At 39.0% G+C, this 24,313-nt stretch overlaps 1 protein-coding gene across 15 annotated transcripts in view; it reads right to left on the reverse strand.

The window, feature by feature from the left end:
* Window positions 1-24,313, reverse strand: part of COG3 (component of oligomeric golgi complex 3) — a 69,663-nt gene that overhangs the window by 23,637 nt on the left and 21,713 nt on the right. For 12 of the 15 annotated variants that reach the window (XR_010150492.1, XR_010150488.1, XR_010150491.1 and 9 more), the window contains exons 9-16: window positions 21,658-21,701; window positions 21,074-21,200; window positions 20,362-20,453; window positions 19,127-19,266; window positions 16,291-16,451; window positions 9,276-9,381; window positions 2,839-2,963; window positions 802-891 (exon numbers count right to left, since the gene is read on the reverse strand). Coding sequence is in view for 7 of the 15 variants with exons in the window: in XM_009440625.5 (XP_009438900.2) it covers window positions 802-891; window positions 2,839-2,963; window positions 9,276-9,381; window positions 16,291-16,451; window positions 19,127-19,266; window positions 20,362-20,453; window positions 21,074-21,200; window positions 21,658-21,701 (885 nt within the window). In the remaining 8 variants the exon portion in view is untranslated. The remainder of the gene's footprint in view (window positions 1-801; window positions 892-2,838; window positions 2,964-9,275; window positions 9,382-16,290; window positions 16,452-19,126; window positions 19,267-20,361; window positions 20,454-21,073; window positions 21,201-21,657; window positions 21,702-24,313) is intronic. The other 3 variants (XR_010150487.1, XM_063792139.1, XM_009440626.5) reach the window with 1 other exon arrangement.

Below are 24,313 nucleotides of genomic sequence, written 5' to 3' on the forward strand. Positions count from 1 at the left end.
CCCTCTCTCAAAAAAAAAAAAAAAAGGCCGGGCACAGTGTCTCACACCTGTAATTCCAGCACTCTGGGAGGCCGAGGTGGGCAAATCACTTGAGCCCAGGAGTTTGAGACCAGCCTGAGCAACATGACAAAATCCTGTCTTCACAAAAAATACAAAACTTGGCCGGGGCATGAAGGTACATGCCTGTAGTCCCAGATTCTTGGGAGGCTGAGGTAGGAGGATGGATTGAGCTCAGGAGATAGAGGCTGCAGTGAGCTATGATCACACCACTGCACTTCAGCCAGGGAGACAAAGCAAGACCCTGTCTCAAAACAGACAAACAAAATTGTAAGCCATACAGTCATGGTGACTCCTTCTAGTCACACAACCCAGAGCCACAATTACCTGTCCTCAAAATCGACTGACTCATTTCCTCCATGTAAGAACATTCAACTATTTAAAACATTATCGTAGAGAGAGATGATTATAAATTGTGATGTTTCCTTGAAAATGCTTTCTTGGTATTCCAGGGAAATAGTATCATTTCCCCAGTGGCTAGGACTACAACAAGAAACCTTTACCCTATAGAATGTGTAACCTAAGTACCACTTTTGGTACTTTAGCAAAGTTGGGCTCTCTTATATAGTAGTCTTTATTTAGCACTATAATGAAATAACAGTTTCTCTCAAAGAGCCTCAAAATTCAATCATGTTAAACAAATCCTACTGCCAAAACAGCTTTAAACTTCTGTGCCTATAAGTAAATGCTATATTCCACAGTATTTTACCAGGAAACAGGATTTCACCTAACACTTCATCAAACCTTGTTTTTGCTGATAGACTCTGACGCTCCAAGTAAGGACTGAATGCAGGCAGACAATGCTTCCTGTGATAATCCCTGGAACACTGCCCTCTGGTGGAATAAAAGAGAATAATCAGCCTGTGGCACTTGACAGAACAAAAAAAAAGGAATATCCTAGGCTGTAAGTGCAAATAACAATGCCTGCTTGCCCTCATGGTTGGATTAATTTACTACTTGTATTATTCTTCCTGGTTTCCTATTCCCATGCAACCTTTCTAGACCAACACATAGATATGTAATATGCAGTCATCTCTGGAAACATTCATGTGACCATTCAATAAATATTGATTAGCATGCTAGGCACTGTGCTAGATGCTAGAAATATAGGCAGGCATGGTTCTGACCTCATGGAGCCTTCGCTCCAACAAGATCTCATGTGGGGCTGTTTTTTAAATCTCTAAAACCAACTTTAAAACAAACACTCAGTAAATCCACTTCTAAAAATACAACAGAATTGTATTTTAGGAAATCATGTACATGGCTCTTCATTACAGTATTATTTAGAACAGCGATAAACTGGAAATAACATAAATGTTCAAAGACAGGGGACTGACAAATAAAATAGGACTAAATCTAAATTATAGAATACTGTTTATGAAATCAAAGAATGCTGAAGGAGGCGGTGAAATTCATAATGGAGTTTAAAAAAAAAAAACAGGTTACCAAATGGTATAGGCAGTATGATTCTTAATTTAAATCTGCCATTACTATCTTCCCAGAGGTGTGGCATGGTGGTTGGACCAGGACTCCTGTCAGTCCCCTTGCTTCCCTCCCAGCCTCCATTCTACATAAATATGAGCCTATTCATTATTAGGCCACTGTCCTGGGCCCTGGTCTCCAACTTGATGTTATTCTCTTTTTACATTGCTTCTCCCCGTTCTGTGGTTTCCCACAAGGCTATCACTATAGGAAGGAGAGATTAGAGCTGCCACCTGCTGGGTCACTAACCCTGCCTAAGAAAGCTTAAGATGAGCAGCTTAGACCAAGACCCTCGCCTTCCCTTGCTCAGCCTTAATGTATTTTACACTGAATTGTCTTTCCCCACCTTTGATCGGTAAGACTAAAAGTGTTAAGATTTGAATATAAGCTAGATGAAAAAAGAATAAGCCAGCCTAAGGCATAAGACAAAACTGGCATAGTGACCTCCTCAGGCCTACCTACTATTAAGCTAAAATCCCTGTTAAGCACCCTAAAAGGCTTTATTTACTAGAGTCTGTGATGACAATGGGTTCTATGTGGAATATGCCTCCTGCGTATTTTCCTTGGGATCCTGACTCCACTGCAGGAAGTTGCTGAATCTTAGCCTAATATCATTGTTCAATAAACCTAATGGACACCCTGGGGAGGAAGAGATGCCAAATGTCCAAACCTCTCTCTGGAAGAGATCTCATCAGCTGGGCAAAAACGCTGAGACATCTAAGTCTGTAGAGGTGATCTGGGCCTGTCCCTAAGAGTCCCAGAACTGGGCAAAAGGCACTTTTGGTAGCATTTCAAAATCTATAAGCACAAAGCCCAGCAATTATGCATTTTAAATTAAATATAGAGTAGTGTACATTTTACTGACCCAATGAAACAACTGTGCAGTCCTACGATATAAAATATCTCTGTGGTGTAAGGGTAAATGCATACTCCTTTTGAACCATATCCTTAAGAAATAGTGGCATCTAGACAATTCATTACATGACTGCTGTATTTAATCATTGCTCTAAATGCAGTCAGGGTCTTCTCTTCAGGAATGCACACATAAAACAGTCATGCAAAATTTGCCCACAATTTTGAGGTGTCCATAGACTCCCCAAAGCCCATTACTGAATTATAAGTTTCTATAGAAAGTTCAGGTTAGAAATTCCTAAATTAGCTTGACCTCAAGTTACTTCCATATCTAAAAATCATTATTTTAAGAATATCCAACAAAAATACTTTATCAAGATCTTAAAATGTAAATTTAAAAATATTTCAAGTGAAAGAGCGAGCAATTCACAGTAAAGATACACGTACATCTATGCATCTGTATAATTTGGAGAGACAGACAAGAGTTCTTCGAACCGTAGGATACCACATTCCATGAAGATCTGCTGGAGAAATTGTGGTCTGTGGTCTAGGATTGAGGGATTCTGTTGAACCTAAAACCCAAGTGGAAAAGAAGACACATTTCACACATGTGGATATTTGTCTTACAATAATTTACATGGCAACTATAAACTGCTTATTCTCATTAGCTATCAGTAGCTAGAGGGCACCAATTTTTTCCCACCTCAGTTTTCATCAAGAATACCCTAAGAAATCTAAATCAGTGACAGGCGAGATTTAACACAGTAAGTGAGAATACACATGAATATGGACATACATACATTCCAGCTTCATATATATATGCTCAACCCAAGTTGCTTTTCCCAAATTGTGATCAATAATCTTTATGGAACATAGGAAAAGCATAATCACATTATAGAATGCAGCCATTAAAAAGGAGGCAGATCGTCCGGGCACAGTGGCTCACGCCTGTAATCCCAGCACTTTGGGATGCCGAGGCAGGCGGATCATGAGGTCAGGAGTTCGAGACCATCCTGACCAATGTGGTGAAACCTCGTCTCTACTAAAAATACAAAAATTAGTCAGGTGTGGTGGCGCATGCCTGTAGTACCAGCTACTCGAGAGGCTGAGGCAGGAAAATCGCTTGAACCTGGGAGCCGGAGGTTACAGTGAGCCAAGATCTTGCCACCGCACTCCAGCCTGGGCAACAAAGTGAGACTCCGTCTCAAAAAAAAAAAAAAAGGAAGCAGATCTCTATGTAGTCATGAGGAAGGAAGGAGGTGGGAGCCTGTGGAGGTGGGGGAGTAACAAGAAAACAAAGCACTTCTAAACAGGGGGATTAATCAAATTAGGTTCACCTGTCAGACTGTCTTCCACACTCTGAGTCAAATCACATACAGGCCTAGTTAGTACATCCAATTCCCAGGTGACCAGAGCGGGCTTCCCCCCACCACTGGGAAGGTCAGAAAAGGCAGACTCTGGCGACTGTGAGGAAGAGCAGGTGGGGAGTATGGTTGAGCAAAGACACCTCTGTAAGGGAAGTACAATCACTTCTGGGTCGAGGGACCAAATTTCAAATGAACCATGAAAAGTGGAGCTGGTATAATACTTTGAGACAACAGGTGATATTGAAAGATGGACTAGGCATTAGAGGACATTAGCAAACTCATTAAATTTTTAGTGCAATAATGGTTTATTGTTAAGTAAAAGATGTCGTTATTTTTTGGAGATGCTGAAATACTCAAGGGTGAAGTGTCAATGTCAATAATTTAAAATGGTTCGTGTATATATGTGTGTATATGTGTATATATATGTGTATATATGTGTGTATATATGTGTGTGTGTGTATATATATATATATATATAAATATATATAAAAAATAAAATGTTAAGTCTTGAATCCAAGTTGTGGGTATGGGTGTTCATCATTCATCTTTCTTTCAACTTTTCTGTATATTTGGAATGTTTTCAATAATAAGAAAATAGAAGTAGATCTATGATACACTGGTAATAAGTTACAGAGCAAACATTAATTCCTTTTTATAAATGGTTATAGCAGCATATGCTTACAAGAAGGCCTGGAGGTTGTATAGCACAGATTTGAGGGGAAAAGGATGAGGGAGAAAGGTTGAAGCTTAGTGCTTTCTTTCCTTTTTTTTTTTTTTTTTTTTTAGGTTGGACCTAGGCTCTGTCACCTAGGCTGGAGTGCAGCGGCGCGATCTCAGCCCACTGCAACCTCCACCTCCTGGGTTCAAGTGATTCTTCTGCCTCAGCCTCCTGAGTAGCTGGGACCACAGGCTCAGGCCACCACACCCGGCTAATTTTCTGTACTTTTAGTAGAGACAGGGTTTCACCATGTTGGTCAGGATGGTCTTGATTTCCTGACCTAGTGATCCACCCACCTCAGCCTCCCAAAGTGCTGGGATTACAGGCATGAGCCACCACACCCAGGCTTTTTTTTTTTTCTTTTTTTCTGAGACAGAGTCTGGCTCTGTTGCCCAGGCTGGAGTACAGTGGCACAATCTCAGCTCACTGCAACCTCCGCCTATTGGGGTCAAGCAATTCTTGTGCCTCAGCCTCCCGAGTAGCTGGGATTACAGGCATGTGCCACCACACCCAGCTAATTTTTGTATTTTTAGTAGAGATGGGGTTTTGCCATGTTAGTCAGGCTGGTCTCAAACTCCTGACCGTGGGTGATCTGCCCGCCTCGGCCTCCCAAAGTGCTGGAATTACAGGTGTGAGCCACCGTGCCTGGCCAGTACTTTCACTTTACAATTCTGTAAGCTTTTTTCCCAAAAACAAGTACTACTTGTAAAATTTTTTTTTCTCTCTCTCTCTCACCACTCCTATTTAACTTGTATAATTTTTAAATTTCTTCCATAAGAGCTCACTTTAAACTAACATTTAATTTGTATTAAGTTTCTTAAAGAAAAAGAATAAACAAATTACATCAAAGAATATTTAGGAGATGACATATTTATAGTTTTCCTTAGGAATATGGTATGTGCAGGATCCCTTCTTCAAAATAAAGTGCCAAAAGAATTCTCCCAAATAAAAGTTTAGTCAAACAAATGTGTTTAAGTACTTTAAAGCCAGAAGTCAGCTTGTGTTCATTTTTTTCCCTTTCCTATGTAACTAATACTAGTTCACCAGGGCAAACCATCAAAAGCCAAGTGCCCTCTGGCTGCCTCTCCTGAGGAGCAGAGCAGGCCCCGGGACCAGGGCTTCTCCCACAGCCCTCCTGCACGTCTGCCTCCGTCGTCCTCCACGGGCCTCACCTCCCCCCTTACTTGCTCTACATACAGAACAAAGCTGTACTTTTTGAAGGTACTGATAACTGGTCTCTTCACAAGATGGGTCCCTCCACCAATCTGCCCTGACACCTCCTTCTATGCCATGAACTTCACATCATTTAAAGCCCTCCTTTCACAGGCTTCTCATTCTCTCACTTCCAGCTTTAGAGGTGGGAACCAGGGAACCAGGAAACCAGGAAAAGTGATTATGACTATTCTTTTTGGTTTTGCTCCACTTCCTACCTGACTCAGAGCCTTGCTTTCCACCCAAGTTCTATCGCCATTGTGATAACACTGATAACTGCACAGATGACGAGCTGTTCATCCTTACCTTCTCAACTCCAAAGACTTTCTCTTCCATCCTCACACCCCTACCCCAGGGGCAGATTTTCTTAATACATGCAGAATCGCATTCTTATTACTTTCTACAGACTTCCTTCTTCCTCTCAACTATTCCACCCCTAAAGTTTTAAAACTTAGCATGCCACTTTATAACCACAATGTTCTTGAGATTTCGATCTTCTCACCTGTTTACGCAAACTACACTGCCAACCCCTCCTCCTCTGACATCAATCACACTCTCTCACTTGCCCACTTCTGACCACGCTGGCTGTTCTTTCTTGGTGGGCTTAGTTTACTCCTCTATCTCCATTTGCTCCTTAACGTCAGCACTGGCTCAGTTTCTCTCCCAAGACGTCTGCTACAGTCACTCTACAATCTGTCCTAGGATGATCTTACACAAGCCCAAAGCACCAACCACACCTCATCCTTTATTTCTAAATCAGTCTTTCTCTCTACAGCTCTACGGCAGTGCTGTTCAATAGAAATATAATGTAAATCATAAATGTGACACAGTAAAACGTCACATTTTAAAAAGTAGAAAAGTTAGCCAGGCGTGATGGCATGAGCCTACACTCCCAGCTACTTGGGAGGCTGAGGTGGGAGGTTGGCTTTAAGCCCAGGAGGCAGAGGTTGCAGTAAGCCAATATCACGCCACTGCACTCCAGCCTGCCTGACAGAACCAGACCCTGTCTCCAAAAAAAGAGTAAAAAGAGGCCAGGCACAGTGGCTCACATCTGTAATTCTAGCACTTTGGGAGGCCAAGGTGGGAGGACTGCTTGAGCCCAGGAGTTCAAGACCCATCCTGGGCAACATAGTGAGACTCCATGTCTATTAAAAAAGAAAAAAATGGCTGGGCATGGTGGCCCATGCCTGTAATCCCAGCACTTTGGGAGGCCAAAACAGGAGGATTGCTTGAGCACAGAAGTTCGAAACCAGCCTGGGCAACACAGTGAGACCTCATCTCTTTGAAAGAAAAAAAAAAAGTAAAAAGAAAGCAGGATTGGTCAGGCGCAGTGGCTCACGCCTGTAATCCCAGCACTTTAGGAGGCCAAGGCAGGCAGATCACTTGAGGTCAGGAGTTCGAGACCAGCCTGGCCAACATATAGTGAAACCCCATCTCTACTAAAAAATACAAAAATTATCTGGGCGTGCTGGTGCGCACCTGTAGTCCCAGCTACTCGGGAGGCTGAGGCAGGAGAATTGCTTGAACCCGGGAGGCGGAGGTTGCAGTGAGCCGAGACTGTACCACTGCACTCCAGCCTGGGCAACAGAGTGAGACTCTGTCTCTCAAAAAAAAAAAAAAAAAAAAAAAGGAAGCAGGATTAATTTTAGTATATTTTATTCAATCCAATATGTCCAAAATATCATTTTAACATGTAATCAATATAAAAATTACTAATAAGATATTTTCCTTTTTTTTTTTTTATTTTTCTGAGATGGAGTCTCACTCTGTCGCCCAGGCTGGAGTACAGTGGCACAATCTCGGCTCATGGCAACCTCCACCTCCTGGGTTCAAGAGATTCTCCTGCCTCAGCTTCCCGAATAGCTGGGATTACAGGCGCATGCAGCCACGCCTGGCTAACTTCTGTATTTTTAGTAGAGACGGGGTTTCACCATGTTGGCCAGGCTGGTCTCGAACTCCTGACCTCAGGTGATCCGCCCACCTCAGCCTCCCAAAGTGCTAGGATTACAGGCGTGACCCACTGCACCCAGCCTTTTTTCCATTCCTTATATCATACTAAGTCTTGGAAATCTGGTGTGAATCTTACACAATTATGGCACATTCAGACTAGCCACAATTACAGCACATTCAGACTAGCCACATTTCACACGCTCAATGGCAGTGGCTACCATATTGGACAGTACAGCTTCTAGAACCATATAATACAGACCCTCTCAGTTGTTCCACATGGACCTTATTCAACCCTCACATCTGAGGTGCCATCAAATTCTACTGATTCAAACTTCTAACCATATCCCTCATCTCTGTATTTCTCTCCATCCCCCCAACACCATCCTGGTTCAAACCACCTTTACCTTTCAAATGGAAAAATATAACAACTTCCTGATCAGTCTCTACAGTTCTGCCAATAACCCATCACTGCCTCATTGTAATGCCAGTAATGGGTTAAAAAGTAGGCTTTAGTGGGGAAAGAGAAAACGCACAAGTCCAGGGTTGGCAAGACAGAAATGTACTCTCGTCTCTCCCGTGCTCATAAAGAGGTATACTAGGACCAAGAGGTATACTAGGACATGGTATGGGTTCTATTGCAGAGGAGGAAATTTCAGCCCTCTGTGGGTCCTCCCTCCTACAGGGCGAGCATGATAAAATGGCTTTGTCAGATGAGCAATATCCAGCTGCTTGACAGTCTGGATTTAGTGTAGCAACTGTTTATAGAGTAGACTCAGAACACCTGATGATGCCCTTCACCTGGGGATCTTGAGGTAGCTGGGGCTCTTTAAAGCCCATGGAGTTATAGTACCCACCTTCCCAGTTGTCCCATGGGGAGCTACGCTTTAGGGCCACTCTTATAGCTGGGTGGGGAAGGGATGGCTTACTTCCCATCTAGCTTGCTGTCTAGGTCCCTAATGAGTATCCAGGGTGATTCTTGGGACAATTTTGCTCCTTGTATAACATGTACCCTAGTCCAAGCCATCCCATACAACTGTGTCAATAGTATTTTACTCCAGTCCCAGACACTCAGTATGCTTACAAAATGCAAATTTGGTGGTCCAGTCACCATGATACACTATGCCAGCTAGAAGTCCAAAGGCCATGAGACTATCACATGACATCTATCCCTATCTGGCCTATTTTATCTGCTCCTTCCCCACATACAACCTGGGCCCAAACATACCAAACCACTTGAATAATGCAAAATAGCCATGGTTTTCCATTCCTGCATGCCTTTCTACATTCTATTCTATCTATCTTAAACAAACTTACTTCACCTGGCTCTCTCATACTCTTCATAAACACATTATAGCTCTCAGACACCACACCCCACACTGAGCCCACCTTCCCACACTCAGAGCTCATCTCCCTTCGCAATTTCCATGCCCCTCATCCATGGTCCAAGGGCACCCTGTGCAAACCATTAGCATCTCACTCACCACTGAATTCTGTCTGTGGCTTGGCAATCTCCCCCCATAAAGTGTGGGCTCCTCAAAGGCACAAGTTGTTTTTCATGCCTGGGACAGGAGAAGTCCTCAGTAAAGGTTTGTTAACCCAAATGAATAAATGCTGGCAGTTAAGACATCATAACATACCAGATTTTGTCAGACTGTTAGACTCTCCTTCTTCTAAGTGAACATCTGAAAATGAAGCTTCTGAAGGTACCTTCTTCTGTTCATCTTTCAAACTCTGTGCAATTTGCTGTATAAAGAAATCAGAAGGAATGTTACCATTTTCAGTAGTGTTTGGCAACATGAACATGTTCTTTATACAAAGTACATATATATATTTTCAACTTGACATTTGGAAACTATTCAGATTTAAGACTGGATACATTCTGAATATCAGAAATGTTTTTGTTCAAGTAACTGGCCAATCCAAATAACAGGCTTTTTCTTTATGTGATAATAGCTACAGTATGCTATTTTTGAAACAGATATTTTTTAAAAATTAGCATGGACTCACTGCCTGAAGAATATCATGCAGTATACAAAGGAGACACCAACTACTAAATTAGTAATGAAAATCCCACTAATTTACATTAATTATAAAGGTGGAAATACACAGAAATGAAGACCTAACAGTCATTTAGTTACTGTCAAAAAGAATGGCCAGTCATAAAAATGAGACAATGGACTTTGGGAATTCCGGGGCAAAGACTGGGAGGCAGGTAAGGCATAAAAGACTCCATATTGGGTACAGTGTACACTGTTTGGGTGACAGGTGCACTAAAGTCTCAGAAATCACCACTAAACAACTTATCCATGTAACCAAAAATCAACTGTACCCAAAAAACTATTGAAATAAAAAAAAAAAATTAATAGCCAGAGAATTGATTAGGAAACAGACTCCCTACCACATAGGCCAGTCCACTCATTCCGCGTGCAGAAATTGGAAAGTACAGCTAATTCCTAAACAGCATGCAGATGTTACAGCCAGACCTCTCTTATACCCCAGTCCCTCACCAATAGAAAAACACAGTAAGCATATTTACTGTAAGTGGTTACCCTTAAGCCAAAAGGTCTACTACACAAGGGAGCATCCAGGATACAGGCCATGTAATGACTGAATAAACATACCAAATATACCACTAAATTACACTGGGAGGGGAGCATATAGAAAACTTTATCACCTAACATCCTATCAGACACAGCAATTAAAACAGGCATTCTTATCTATAATACAAAAATTGATACTCCTAATGAAGGCCAGGACGGGAGGAAAAGGAGGGAGCACCATTCACTAGATCAGGCTGGGAAACAGATCTAGTCTTCATCATACCTGCTTTGTGGCCCTCAAAGTCAAGGCAGCTCCTGCAAATGGACCACCCATCTGCTCCCTGTTGTTATCCGCAATACCAAGACACATAAAGATAATTCCAGCTATGGACCACAGAAAAGAAACAGCCCCCACTGCCTGCCCTACAAGGGGATCTGATCCCTGCAAGGTTGATTCTGTATATTATTTAAAAAGTAACAACATATAAATAATTAATATAACTAGCCAAAATGCAATAAGTTTAAATAGAAGTCAGAGGAAGAGATGTAAGTTTAGAAGAACATCCTCAAAACAGGTAAGAACATATTTCCAGCCTGTTAACTTTAAAACAAACATACCTATTATTACACATTTATCCACCTAGGCACTGAAATAAATTAGGTTAAGTCAAAATGCTGGTGAGGATTTGGAGCAACGGGAATGATCTAGTACACACACGTATTTCTATGCCAGCACCTGAGAGAGCTTAAAAGCAACAATACCCCTGTAGCAAGGAGCACACCTAATGCCCAGATCTCTTTCTAATACAATCCTTCAATAAAGGAACCAGCACTCCTTGAAGAAATGGTCGATTCTAGGACAGAGGCAGGAAATATACTGATGCACCTGCAGTTCTTATAGTGCCAGGAAATAAGGAAGTTCTCAAAATAAAAAATCTACATAAATGAGTATGTCAAAAGGACATAGGAGCCAACTGAAAGAGCTCCCAGTGGTGAAAGCTGGAGCAGCAAAATAAAGTACCAGTGAACTATAACCCAAAGTATGAATAAATATCCATTAAGTCCACACTGACATCAGTAAGTGATTGAATCAACAAATTGGAAAAAGAGACCAAGTCCACACTGACATCAGTAAGTGATTGAATCAACAAATTGGAAAAAGAGACCAATCTCCCTTACAGAGAAGTTCCAAGTATTTATATAGACACTTTGCCCTCAAAAAAGGTAGAGCACAACCCACTCCTTGAGCATGGGTTACACACGGGACTTCCTTCCAAAGAGTACAGTGTGGAAAGTGGGGAAGAGGAGTAACTGCACGGTGGTGAAACCTGACAACACTACTTCAGCCAGATGGTCAAGTTCAATATCAACAGTGAACATTCATGTTGAAAGGCTGTACCCTTAATATGATGTAATAACAATGGCATTTTACACCACTGTGGTTTTCCTCCCCAAAACCCAAAACACTAGTCTAATCATAAGGATAACATCAGATGAATTCCAACAAAGGGGCATCGTATAAAAAGCTTGAAATACTCATGACAACACTATAAACCAGTCCTCAACACTGCTAAGTCATCGAAAACAAGAAAAGTCTGAAAAACTGTCACAGATAAAAGGAGCCTAAAAAGACAAAAACTAAGTGCAATGTGGTGTTGTAAATGGGATCCTGGAATAGAAAAAGACATGAAAAACACTAAGAAAATCTGAATAAAATATGGACCTTAGTAAATAAATACCAGTGACTCACTACTGGTTCATTAATTGTGGCAAATGTATCATACCAACAGAAGATCTTGGTAATAGGAGCAACTGGGTGCAGGGTATATAAAAACTCTGTACCACCTTCTCAATTTTTCTGTAAATCTCAAACTATCTTACAATATAAAGTCTATTTTAAAAATAAAAATAAAAGAAATTAGGACATTTGACATCCAAGAAAAGCAGTCTAAATAGAAACAGGATAGTATCTGAGTCACATCTGACAACTTTAACAACACAGATTGGCACTTTGTGACAAAAGATATGCTGATGAATACAGGATACACTTAAGAAGAAATTATCTTTAATCTATTTTCCACAGATATTTAGGTCTACAGCACTCCTTATATAAACTAATTAAGCAAGATTAGTGTTTAGACCTGGCAAAAATTAGATTACATTTTAAAAAAATTTAATAGCTTACAGATTTCTCAAGATTATATTTTTTTAAAACACGTTAGAAACATGATGACTTAGCAAAATTATTTCAAGGGACATTTTTTAAATTCACCAGCACCAAAACTGCCTTTGGAATTTTTCAAATAAAATAATCAGGCCTCTTTTATATATATATATATATATATATATATACACACACACACACACACATATATATATACACACACACATATATATATATATATTTTTTTTTTTTTTTTTTTAAGGCAGTGTCTCACTCTGACCCAGGCTGGAGTACAGTGGCACAATGACAGCTCACCCCAGCCTCCATCTCCTGGGCTCAGGTGATCCTCCCACCTCTGCCTCCTGAGTAGCTAGGACTACAGCCGCCACCATGCCTGCCTCATTTTTGTATTTTTTGTAGAGATGGGGTTTCACTGTGTTGCGCAGGCTGGTCTTGAACTACTGGGCTCAAGTGATTTGCCCACCTTGGCCTCCCACAGTGCTAGTATTACAGGCGCAAGCCACCGTGCCTGGCCAAGACTATTTTTAAAAAGTCAAATGTTCTGTTTTTAAATATTTCCAGGGTTAAATAAATTACAACAGCCACTGTCTCTCATATGACTACCAGCATTAAGTGCTTTCTGGGTCATTATCTTTACTCTTACAACAATCCTCCAGGGTCAGTATTATGCCTGTTTTACAAATAATTAAACATACTAATAAAAAATAAGAAAGAGCTACTAACTGGGCTGGGATTTGAACCCAGGTCTATCTCACTCTTACATTTCCCCCTATGCCATGCAAATGGCAAACTTACATGGGCAAAAATCTCTAAAGAGATTTGAAATCTGCAGATCTATATTTAGAATCAAATGTCTGACAGCAATCTCATTGTATATCTTAGTAGGATATATTCTAAGAACAAAAGTAGTATAAAAATCTTGAATTAAGTTTGCTATTAATCATGGCATTAGTGTTATAATTCTGTAACTATTTTGCATATGTTGTAACTTGAAGCAAATGAGTAAATACATTAGAGGTGCTAGGAGCCAGAGTTTCTTCTGTGAGACTGGAAACATGAATACGAGATATGGGAAAAGGAAGAACCCTGTGGAACCAGATCCGAACTGGAGTTTTCAGTATGAACTCATGATATTTTAAAATGTATATTTTCTAGCTCTTTAAAGAGGGCTAGAAGTAATCCACCACTAGAAATGAGCACACCTAACACTCAGATCTTGGTTTCTAAATACCACCCTCTTTCCCCTTAAGGAACCAAGGGTTCCTGGAGAAAGAGCTGACCGTAGGTCTGGAGCAAGGAATGTGAAACATTCCTGGAGCAAGGAAAAGGTGAACGCCTGTATCATCTTGTGCAAGAAAACAAAGGACTCTAGATTGACCAAGAAAAAAAGAAAGAAGATTCAAATTACTAGAATCATATGGCATTGCAAGGAGCCCAAAATAGCCAAAACAATTTGAAAAAAAAAAAAAAAGAACAAAATAGCAAAACTGCTTCCCAAGTACAAAATTTATTACAAAACAACTGTAATCCAGACAGTCTGGTGCTAGCACAGGATAAGACATAAAGATGAATGGAATAAACTTGAGAGTCCAAAAACAAAACAAAACAAAACAAAAAAACCATTAATCTATGGTCAACTGATTTTCAACAAGGGTGCCAAGACCATCCAATAGACAAATGATAGCCTTTTCAATAAATGATGCTGGAACAACTGGATAGCCACATGCAGAAGAATAAAACCGGACCCCTACTTCACATCAAGAAATTGTTTCACATACAATTTCTTGAAATCGCTTGAACCCGGGAGGCAGAAGTTGCAGTGAGCCAAGATGGCGCCACTGCACTCCAGCCTGGGTGAAAAGAGTGAAACTATGTCTCAAAAAAAAAAAAAAAAGACATCTGAAGGACAAATGGGGAAATTTCAATATGGACTATATATAAATAATATTATTGAATTAATGTTAATTTCCTTAAATACAAAAATGATACTGTGGTTATATGAACAATTGTCTTTATTCTTACGAGAATAAGAACCGAAGTACTTAGGAATGAGGAGTCATGATGTCTGCAACTTTCAAATGGCTCAGCCACACACACACACAAAGAGATAAAGTAAATGGGATGAAATATTAACAACTGGTGAATCTGCAAAATAAGTTCTAGATACTTGATGATATTAAGGAACTACACTGTTTTTAGGTGTGATAATTATATTATGGTTGCGTTAAAAATAAAAATGCCCTTAACTTTTTAGAGTTACCTACTGAAAGTTTCTTTTTAATTCTGTTATTGTTGTTTTGCTTATTTAACCTCTTGACTCGATATCTTTACTCATTGGTTTCTGCTACTTAGAAGGAGTAACCCAGAATCTATTAAACTTCAGGAGTGTAAAGTTATATTCCATCCTGCTTAGCCTTGAGTGGTCATACTTTGTTGTTGTTGTTGTTGTTGTTGAGACAGGGTCTGGCTCTGTCGCCCAGGCTGGAGTGCAATGGCGTGATCTCGGCTCCCTGAAACCTCCACCTCCCGGGCTCAAGTAATCTTCCCATCTCAACCTCCTGAGTAGCTGGGATCACAGGAGCACACCATCACACCTGGTGAATTTTTGTATTTTTAGTAGAGATGGGGTTTCTTGCCATGTTGCCCAGGCTGGTCTTGAACTCCTGAGATTAAGTGATCCTCCCGCCTCGGCCTCTCAAAGTGCTGTGATTACAGGCATGAGCCACCATTCCCGGCCTGAAGTATTTACTAATTGAAATCATGTTTGGAATTTGCTTTAAAATAATTAATGGAGGTGAAAGGGAGTACAAAAAGTCTAGCCATGTTGAAGCTGAGGTAATGGTACCTAAGAGTTCATCATATTACAGTTTCTACTTTTGCTTATATTTGAAAATTTCCATTTAAGAAGTTCTAATTCTGTTTCAGTACTAATATCTTAGGCATTATTTAAAGTCTGTCCAGAACTCAAAGAAAATGAAGACATATATGGAACTGAAAGATCAGGAAGATAAACCCAAGTCTTCAAACCATAAACTGGACACTTGTACGGTATAATTTTGAGGAGACGGCCTCCAGGGTTTTTATGAGAGAGCATGACACACGGTTACATCATCACCATCAACCTGGTGGCTTCTACATTATCAACCTTCTTCTATTTCTAAAGAGAAATCACAGGGATCACTAACTCAATTTTAAAATTGAGAACATGTATTTCCTGCCAATGGGAAGAGAATGGAATAGAATGTTTATAAAACATAACTTGAAGGGGCCGGGTGCGGTGGCTCACGCCAGTAATCCCAGCACCTTGGGAGGCCGAGGCGGGCGGATCACGAGGTCAGGGGATTGAGACCATCCTGGCTAACTCGGTGAAACCCCATCTCTACTAAAAATATAAAAAATTAGCCAGGTGTGGTGGCGGGCGCCTGTAGTCCCAGCTTCTCGGGAGGCTGAGGCAGGAGAATGGCGCGAACCCGTGAGGCAGAAGTTTCAGTGAGCCGAGATCACACCACTGTACTCCAGCCTGGGCGACAGAGCAAGACTCCATCTCAAAAAAACAAAAAAAAACAAAAAAACATAACTTGAAGGAAAGACAACCTAACAAACTATTTTTAATTCTTTTAAATTTTATCTCCTTTAATTTTTATAGCAAACTTATCTTGATTTTACATTTTGAGGAAGAATTAAAAAGAAAAATCCCATTTTAACTAGTAAAAAACATCTAGGCTAGGCACAGTGGCTCACGCCTGTAATCCCAGCACTTGGGAGGCCGAGGCAGGTGGATCACTTGAGCTCAGGAGTTCGAGACCAGCCTGGGCAACAAGGGGAAACCCTGTCTCTATTTTAATATATAAAGTTTTAAAAAAATAATAAATAAAACATCTAAAAGCTGTGTGGGGGCAGACAGGAGATCAAGTAAGGAGATCCTACCTCCATCATGACTAACTTATCGGGATATGCCAGATCTCCAGGAGCTGGTTTATAGCCCGTGATGTCCGTCTGAATATAGATGTGGGTTCGGTAGACGAGCCGCTCCTGTACATCTTCTAACATCTGCTTGACTCCAGCTGCAAATGCCCCCAGTTGCTCAGCTGATAAAAAAGTGCAATCATCCATTCTTTTAGATTTAGAAAAACACCTTCTTTTAAACAAGCAAAGATGTTACTAAATTGTTCAGAAACAGTATGAACCACTTTTGCTTCAGAGGCTGTGATTGTATTCTATTTCAGCATGACTCAATGAGCTTGGAAAAGTTTAATAAATGTCTTTCAATTTCCTCAACTTTAAAACTGGGCAGTACTCTGTTTAATTATATTATTAATATGAATAATAAAATCTGAATTTTAAGAGTGCTTTGCTCTTTAAAAGTTATTTCATATAGCTTCAGACCAAGCCTAAGAAATTGCTAAGGTAGCTTATTAACTGGGCTATCATCATCCCCATTTTACAAATAAATTGAGTACCACAGATATTAAATGACTTGTTAACATTTTCACAGAGAAAAGTAAAAAGTAAAATAAAGTATGAGTTTACTTAGTATTTCTTTATTTCTAAGATGCCATCAGCAAGGCGCAGTGGCTCACACCTATAATCTCAGCATTTTGGTAGGCTGAGGCAGGCAGATCACTTGAGCCCAGGAGTTCAAGATCAGCCAACCTGAGCAACATGGCAAAACTCCATCTCCATAAAAATACAAAAAATTAGCCAGGCGTGGTGGTGTGCATCTGTAATCTCACCTACTTGGGAGGCTGAGCTGGGAATCACCTGAGCCCGGGAAGTTGAGGCTGCAGTGAGCTGTGATCATGCCACTGCACTCCAGCCTGGGCAATAGAGTAAGACCCTGTCTCAAAAATAATAAATAAATAAATAAGATGCCATCAATGTTAAGACACACTAGTAATCCTGTAACAGCTTTCCAAAAGACAGGGGGTTAAAGATAACACATAATCACATTAGGCGAGGCATGGTGGCTCATGCCTGTAATCCCAGCACTTTGGGAGGCGCAGATAGGATGATCACTTGAGTCCAGGAGTTCAAGCCCAGCCTAGGCAACACAGTGAGACCCTATCTCTATTTAAAAAAAAAAAAAAAAAAGAGGCCAGTCGTGGTGGCTCATGCCTGTAATCCCAGCACTTTGGGAGGCCGAGGCGGGCAGATCATGAGGTCAAGAGATCGAGACCATCCTGGCCAACACGGTGAAACCCCATCTCTACTAAAAATACAAAAATTAGTTGGGCATGGTGGTGCATACCTGTAGTCCCAGCTACTCGGGAGGCTGAGGCAGGAGAATCACTTGAACCCGGCAGGCAGAGGCTGCAGTGAGCCGAGATCGCACCACTGCACAGAGCGAGACTCCGTCTCAAAAAAAAAAAAAAAAAGAAAAGAAAAAAAAAGAAAAAAAAAAATCACATTAATTTTGGCCAGGTACAGTGGCCCACACCTGTAATCCCAGCACTTTGGGAGGTCAAGGAGGGCAGACTGCTTGAGTCCAGGAGCTCAAGACCGGCCTGGGCAACATGGCAAAACCCCCTCTCTACAAAAGAAATATAAAAATAGCTGGGCATGGTGGCATGCACCTGTAGTCTCAGCTCCTCAAGAGACTGAGGTGGGAGATCACTTGACCCCGGGAGGCAGAGGTTGTAGTGAGCCGAGATGGTGCCACTGCACTCCAGCCTGGATGACAAGAGTGAGACCCCCAACTCAAAAACCAAAACAAAACAAAAAAACCATATGAATTTTAAAATCAGAAGCAACAAAAAATTTAGAAGCAGTAAAATGTGAGAAAATGAATGAGTTAAATGCAATTGAGTAACTTTGGAAGAGTAACAAATTAGTGTCTCAATGAAAGCCAAACTGAGGACAATAAATTCTGTGAGTAGAATAATTACTTGAAAGGTTTTGTTTTTTTTTTTTTTTTTTTTTTTTTAAGACAGAGTCTTGCTGTTGTTGCCTGGGCTGGAGTGTAATGGCGCAATCTCGGCTCACTGCAAACTCCCCCTCCCAGGTTCCAGCAATTCTCCTGCCTAAGCCTCCCGAGTAGTTGAGATTATAGGCGCCTGCCACCAGGCCTGGCTAATTTTTGTATTTTTAGTACAGACGGGGTTTCACCATGTTGGCCAGGCTGTTCTTGAACTCCTGACCTCAGGTGATCCACCCACCTCGGCTTCCCAAAGTGCTGGGATTACAGGCATGAGCCACCATGCCCGGCCTAAAGGGTATTTTTTAAAGGTACCTAGGTACTATTAGGAAAATCATGTTCTCTATGACAATCAAATCAAATACTGAAGAATGTATCAGATGGACAAAGTAGAGCTATTCCAGAGAACCGCTTTTCTTTATTTGTAATTTCAAAACAGATCAACTATTATTATGAATATACACAAAAACAATTCCTGTTTTTTAATCAAAAGTATACAATATATTCAATTATTTATTTATGTATTTTGTATTCTGGTAACAGTGTGCTAGAAATGCCTAACCCAAAAGTAACGATGTGTTCTATCTGGATTCCAGATGCCAGAAAGAAAACTGACTATAATTATTTTATTACTAATTTTACCCAGATTTTAAGATTCTTTCCCTATCTGATTGTGTCTTTAGTGACAGAATAAGGTGCAACTTCATTCAAGAAGAGGTAAGGCATCAAGCCAAGCTTCAAAAATATTAAATTTATGTATTTAGTGGGGTGAGGGAAGAAGCACTTATTTTTTTTTCAAATTCATTGAGCCAGTGATATAACTTAAAATGATCATTTCTACTCATTTACCATTGTTCTGCACATGATCTTCAAGCACCTCATTTTTAAGAATCCCACAAAGTTCCGACAGAGTCTCTAAGTGAATAACATGAATGATCAATGGCCTGAAGACATCATACAATGACACACACAGTTTCTCCAAAAGCTCACTAAAATGAAAGAATAAAAATGTCTATTAGTAGTAGTTTTTTCAGGATTTTCTAATAGTTTAGAAATCCTCATTGATTTCTTCCAGTCGATAAGAACAATAAGTATCTGCTGGAAAACAGTATCTGAGGACATTATAGAATGATAAGGGAAAAGCTGAAAGTAATTCTATAAACAGTTTTTGCTTTAAAAGCTCAGAATCAAGCAATCCACAGCAGTCAATTCAAAGTAGCTGCCCCCAAACAAAAGTCAACCTATTACAACTTTTATCTATTTCAGCAATAACTTTCTATATGTCCTTTCAAAAACAATAAAAAGTATTTCAGAAGACTTAATTACCTTTTATATTCTACTTCACTATCAATCAAATGGTAACTTTTTCCCCCAGGAAAGACAAGTTTAAAATTATTGAATACTTATAGATTTAGATAAACAAAATTCAAAGTACTTTGGTCATACGCCAAGTATTTTGAGAAATTTTAAACATTTAAAAAGAAAAACTTAAGTTGTCTATATGCTTCATACTGTCAATGGTACTCTTCTACACAGAATTTCATCAAAAGTGATCACTTCAACTAAAACCATAAAATACTTTTCTCTTCCTCATTACAAGAGTCATAAGCTTGGAATGTTTGTAAGAGTCAAAAGAGTGAACATTAAGAAACCAAAAGTGACTAACAGTGGATCTGAAAGACATTTTGAGAAAAATAAAGAAAAGGTTATTAAATAGTATCTGTATTTTTAAATCTTTCATTAGTTAGAATCATAGAATTTTTTAACTAGAAGGAATTATTGTACTTAGTGGAGATAAAGGGATCTAGATCCCGAGGCTACAGAATTCTGTATAGATTTCTTCCTATCACACCATAATATCTAAATAATTACATTACAAACAATACAAAAGCATGTAAGTTGCACATTTAAGAAAATAACTTTTAAGAAAATATCTGTCCCACCCAACAATATTCTGTTCACAGACACAAACAAGTTAAAACATTCTCCAGTTAATGATAGAATACTCCTATAATATACTGATTCATTATGGTCATTAGCAAGTTAAATTTTATGAACAAGAGTTAGATTCCATGTCCACCTACTCTAATTTTGATGTTGGTTTTGTGAAAAATTCATTGTAAAGTTGGTGTTCATCTTGGCAGACATGAACCATGAAGGCACAGCCACTACGAACCTGCAGTAAATAAACACACACCACCTACAGTTAAAGACACACAACATTTCTGATGTTTATGAAATAAAGCCTACACTTTATGTGCAGAGATAACACATACATACTCTTAAAACAACTTACTGAAGAACGGAAAATGGTTGGTTTTCGATAGATGACTGCATAATGAGATTATAGGTGACTTTTAGTTTCTTAATGCTTTAGTTTCTAAACTTCTCATAATAAACACAAATTACTTTTCTAGTTCAAAAGCATTTCAAAAAAGAGTGCTTATGCATTTTTTATAGTAAAAAAATTTATAGTATGAATAAAATTACACTAAACAAAAAAGCACTTCTGCAGCAAAAGCTAAATTGTTAACATAAATCTACAAACTTTGAAATCTCATTTTTCAAGAACAATATTTATTTGTGAATCTTCTTATCTCAAAAAATAAGTAAAAAATGAGAATATTTTGCAAAGGTGAATAAGGCTAATTACCAAACTAGATTTGTCATAACGAAAAACATGCTTTTTTAGTTAACTATGGGCACCAAATCTTATTTAACCAAGTATAGTTTCTAGGATATCAACATAACTCAAGAGGAAGATTTAACATTAAACCAAAACAAGTAGAAACTTACCAAGGCACAGTGATCTCTATTATTTTGGCTGGTTAACTCTGCAACAGTGCAAGCAATACTAGGGCCCAAAAGGAGCTCCCGCTGATCAAGGTAACACTGGTGGATATCATTTAGCAGTTGTTGGTATCTGACAGAAAGCAAATGAGATTAAACTTTTCATTTCAGATATGTAAACTAAATTTCATCTTAAATCCCAGTGTAGGTTGCCAAACCTCTTTTAAAGCTATAACGGTCACCTCTCATTTGCCCACATTAACTATTTAATACTAGAAATACAGACACAAAACAAAAGCAAACCATAATGAACTGTGACGCCATAAGCTTTATCTTTTAAAGAAAGCTTTCTTTTCCAAGAATAGTGACCCCACATCTGCCCAAATAAGAAGGAAATCCTAGTATGGGAAAAACTGCTGTCATGTAAACTGGCTAAGTCTGTGACCTTGCTCCCCAAAATAAGTGGTATGTTACAAGAATAAGCTGGAAGGCAATTGCTCATAAAATATCAGAGATAAAACCAGATTTGGAAAAACAGTACTACAAGACAAAGGTTCATGTGGAAATCAGATTAACTTCTAGGTACTCACTCAGGTATTTTTTCAGACCGCAGTTCTATTTGTTCAATAAGAGTCTGCAAAGTAAGAAAAAATGCATTAAAAAACCATCTCTTATATTATCCATTACTTTCTGATTATAATATTAATTGTATCACATATTCAGAAAAACTGTAAATATAAGAAAGTTAAAAATCATAAAAATCACTTACACCAAAAATTCATCACAGCATTTCAGTATATTTTCTTTCAGTTTTTTTATATCCACAGTTCCTATATTTTTCTTTTTAAGTAAAACTGTAATTATACTACATATTCTGCTTTATAATCTGTTTTTTAAAAATTAACATTATTTCATAAACATTTTCCTATGATTAAATACTTTTCAATACTAGATAAAAATGTATAGAAGGCCTTAGCATAGTACCTGGTACCTAGTCAACACTCGATGAATCATTGTAAGCATGATTTAAAGCATTATGCTAAAAGGCTACATAATATCCCATTTCTACTGATATCTAGGTTGTTTCTGAAGAATCAGAGCCCATTTGTGAAGAGCCTTGAGTGAAACTAGAGGGTTCCAGCACCCGCTCCTTAGTAGCTGTTAGAGCCCAGGCAAGCTGGTTCACTTCTGAGATTCCACTCCCTACTGTATAAAACTGGTGTAATAACACCTACCTCCCAGGTGGGGACCCCAAAACACCAGGTCAAAAGAGGTATGTATTTTTATGGGCTTTTGGTCTATTCTTCTAAAATGTTTTTTAGAAAATAATCCAATTACATTCCTATCAGCAGTACTGCCTGTCTCATAAATCCTCAGAAGCACTGACCTTAATCTGCCAATTTATGACAGACAAAAGTCACCCAGCCTTAACTTGCATATAGTTTCCACTAAGTGAATATATTCACTTAGAATATATTATTTTGGTAATGTTATAGAGTAAAAAGCTTACTATTTTTTCAAATATTTAGCAAATCTTCCCAATACCGTGTAGAAAACTCCAGTCCTTCCTATTTGGGATGTTTCGTAATATATTAAGTACCACAACTTTCCATTCCAATCTGTCAGTGAATGCTTGAATCAATGACACTGTATTTTTCAAAATTTTCTTCTTTAGTCTTGCCTATTTACCAGATAAAGTTTAGAATCATGCAAAAAAAAAAAAAAATCCATTGGAATTTTTGCTAGGAGTACATTCTAACCAACAAATTACTCTGGGAGAAAGTGACATTTTAAAAATTAAATCACCCCAACCAGGAAGAAGATGGGCTTACCATTTACTCAGTCTTTTATAATTTTCTGTCTAGTTTTGTCATTTTCTTCATCCTTATATTTGTTAAGGTTACTGCTAGGTAAGTGTTTTATGCTTTTTGTCACTGATATAAATGGGACCCCATCACATATATTAATTTGTTACTAATGGTATGTAGGAAAGCCACTGATAACTATATAATCATTTTATAATTACCCACCACACTGAGCCCTCTTATCTATAACTTTTCTTTTCTAATCAAATTTTTATCATTAGTATTTGGCTAATAAGCAAAAGCAATCAATCAGGCACAATCTAAATCTTCATGCCATAAACTGACATCCAGTTAGACATCTGTTAGACATCTAGGTTGTACACATATTCCACATATATATTCTATAAACAAAACTAAGTTTCTCCCATTTCAAAAAAAAAATTCCTTTAAACTGGTTGGCTTTTTTTTTTTTTTTTTTTTTGAGGCTGGGTCTCACTTTGTCAAAAAAAATTCCTTTCAACTGGCTGGCTTTTTTTTTTTTTTTTTTTTTTTTTTTGAGACAGAGTCTCACTTTGTCACCCAGGCTGGAGTGCAGTGGTGCTATCTTGGCTCACTGCATCCTTGACTTCCTGGGTTCAAGCAGTCCTCCCACCTCAGCCTCCCAAGTAGCCGGACCACAGGTGCACACCACCGTGTCCAGCTAATTTTTGTAATTTTGGTACAGACAGGGTTTCGCCATGTTGCCCAGGCTGGTCTCAAACTCCTAAACTCAAGGGATCCGCCCTCCTTGACCTCCCAATGTACTAGGATTGCAGGTGTGAGCCACTGCACCCAGCCATCAATTGGCTGACTTTCAAGACAGAAACAAGCAAGGAAGTGAAGTCAGTAAGCAAAAGTAGATTATTATTTCTAGAAACTTCACAATGAGTAGAAAGAATATATATGCACCAGCTTCAATTAAATGTATCTCAGATATGTTATAAAATATAACATATATTGATCTTTGCCCCCTCCATGCTATCAGTTAATCAAAATAAATACATCATGGACTCCTGCTACGTAGAATGAATAAGAGACATACCCAACCTCATGAAATATCCTACCAATGCATTAATTCACCCCCTAATCTCACCTGGATTACTGCATAATCTTCCTTAGTAATGAGGCCTCCCTGTCTCAAATCTCTCTTCACCATAATCCATTTTTTATATTGCATCCTTAATCTTTTTTATTAATACATAATTGTACATATTTATGGGGTACATGTGATATTTTGATACATGGATACAATGTGTTATGATCAAATCAGAGTGTTTAGAGTATCCACCACCTCAAACATGTATTATTTCTTTGTGCTGGAAAAATTTCAAATCTTCCCTCTTAGCTATTTTGAAATATACAATAAATTGTTAACTACAGTCATCCTACTACACTACTGAAC

This window comes from Pan troglodytes, chromosome 14 (genome assembly GCF_028858775.2).
Source record: "Pan troglodytes isolate AG18354 chromosome 14, NHGRI_mPanTro3-v2.0_pri, whole genome shotgun sequence".
In the NCBI taxonomy this organism is placed as follows: Eukaryota; Metazoa; Chordata; class Mammalia; order Primates; family Hominidae; genus Pan; species Pan troglodytes.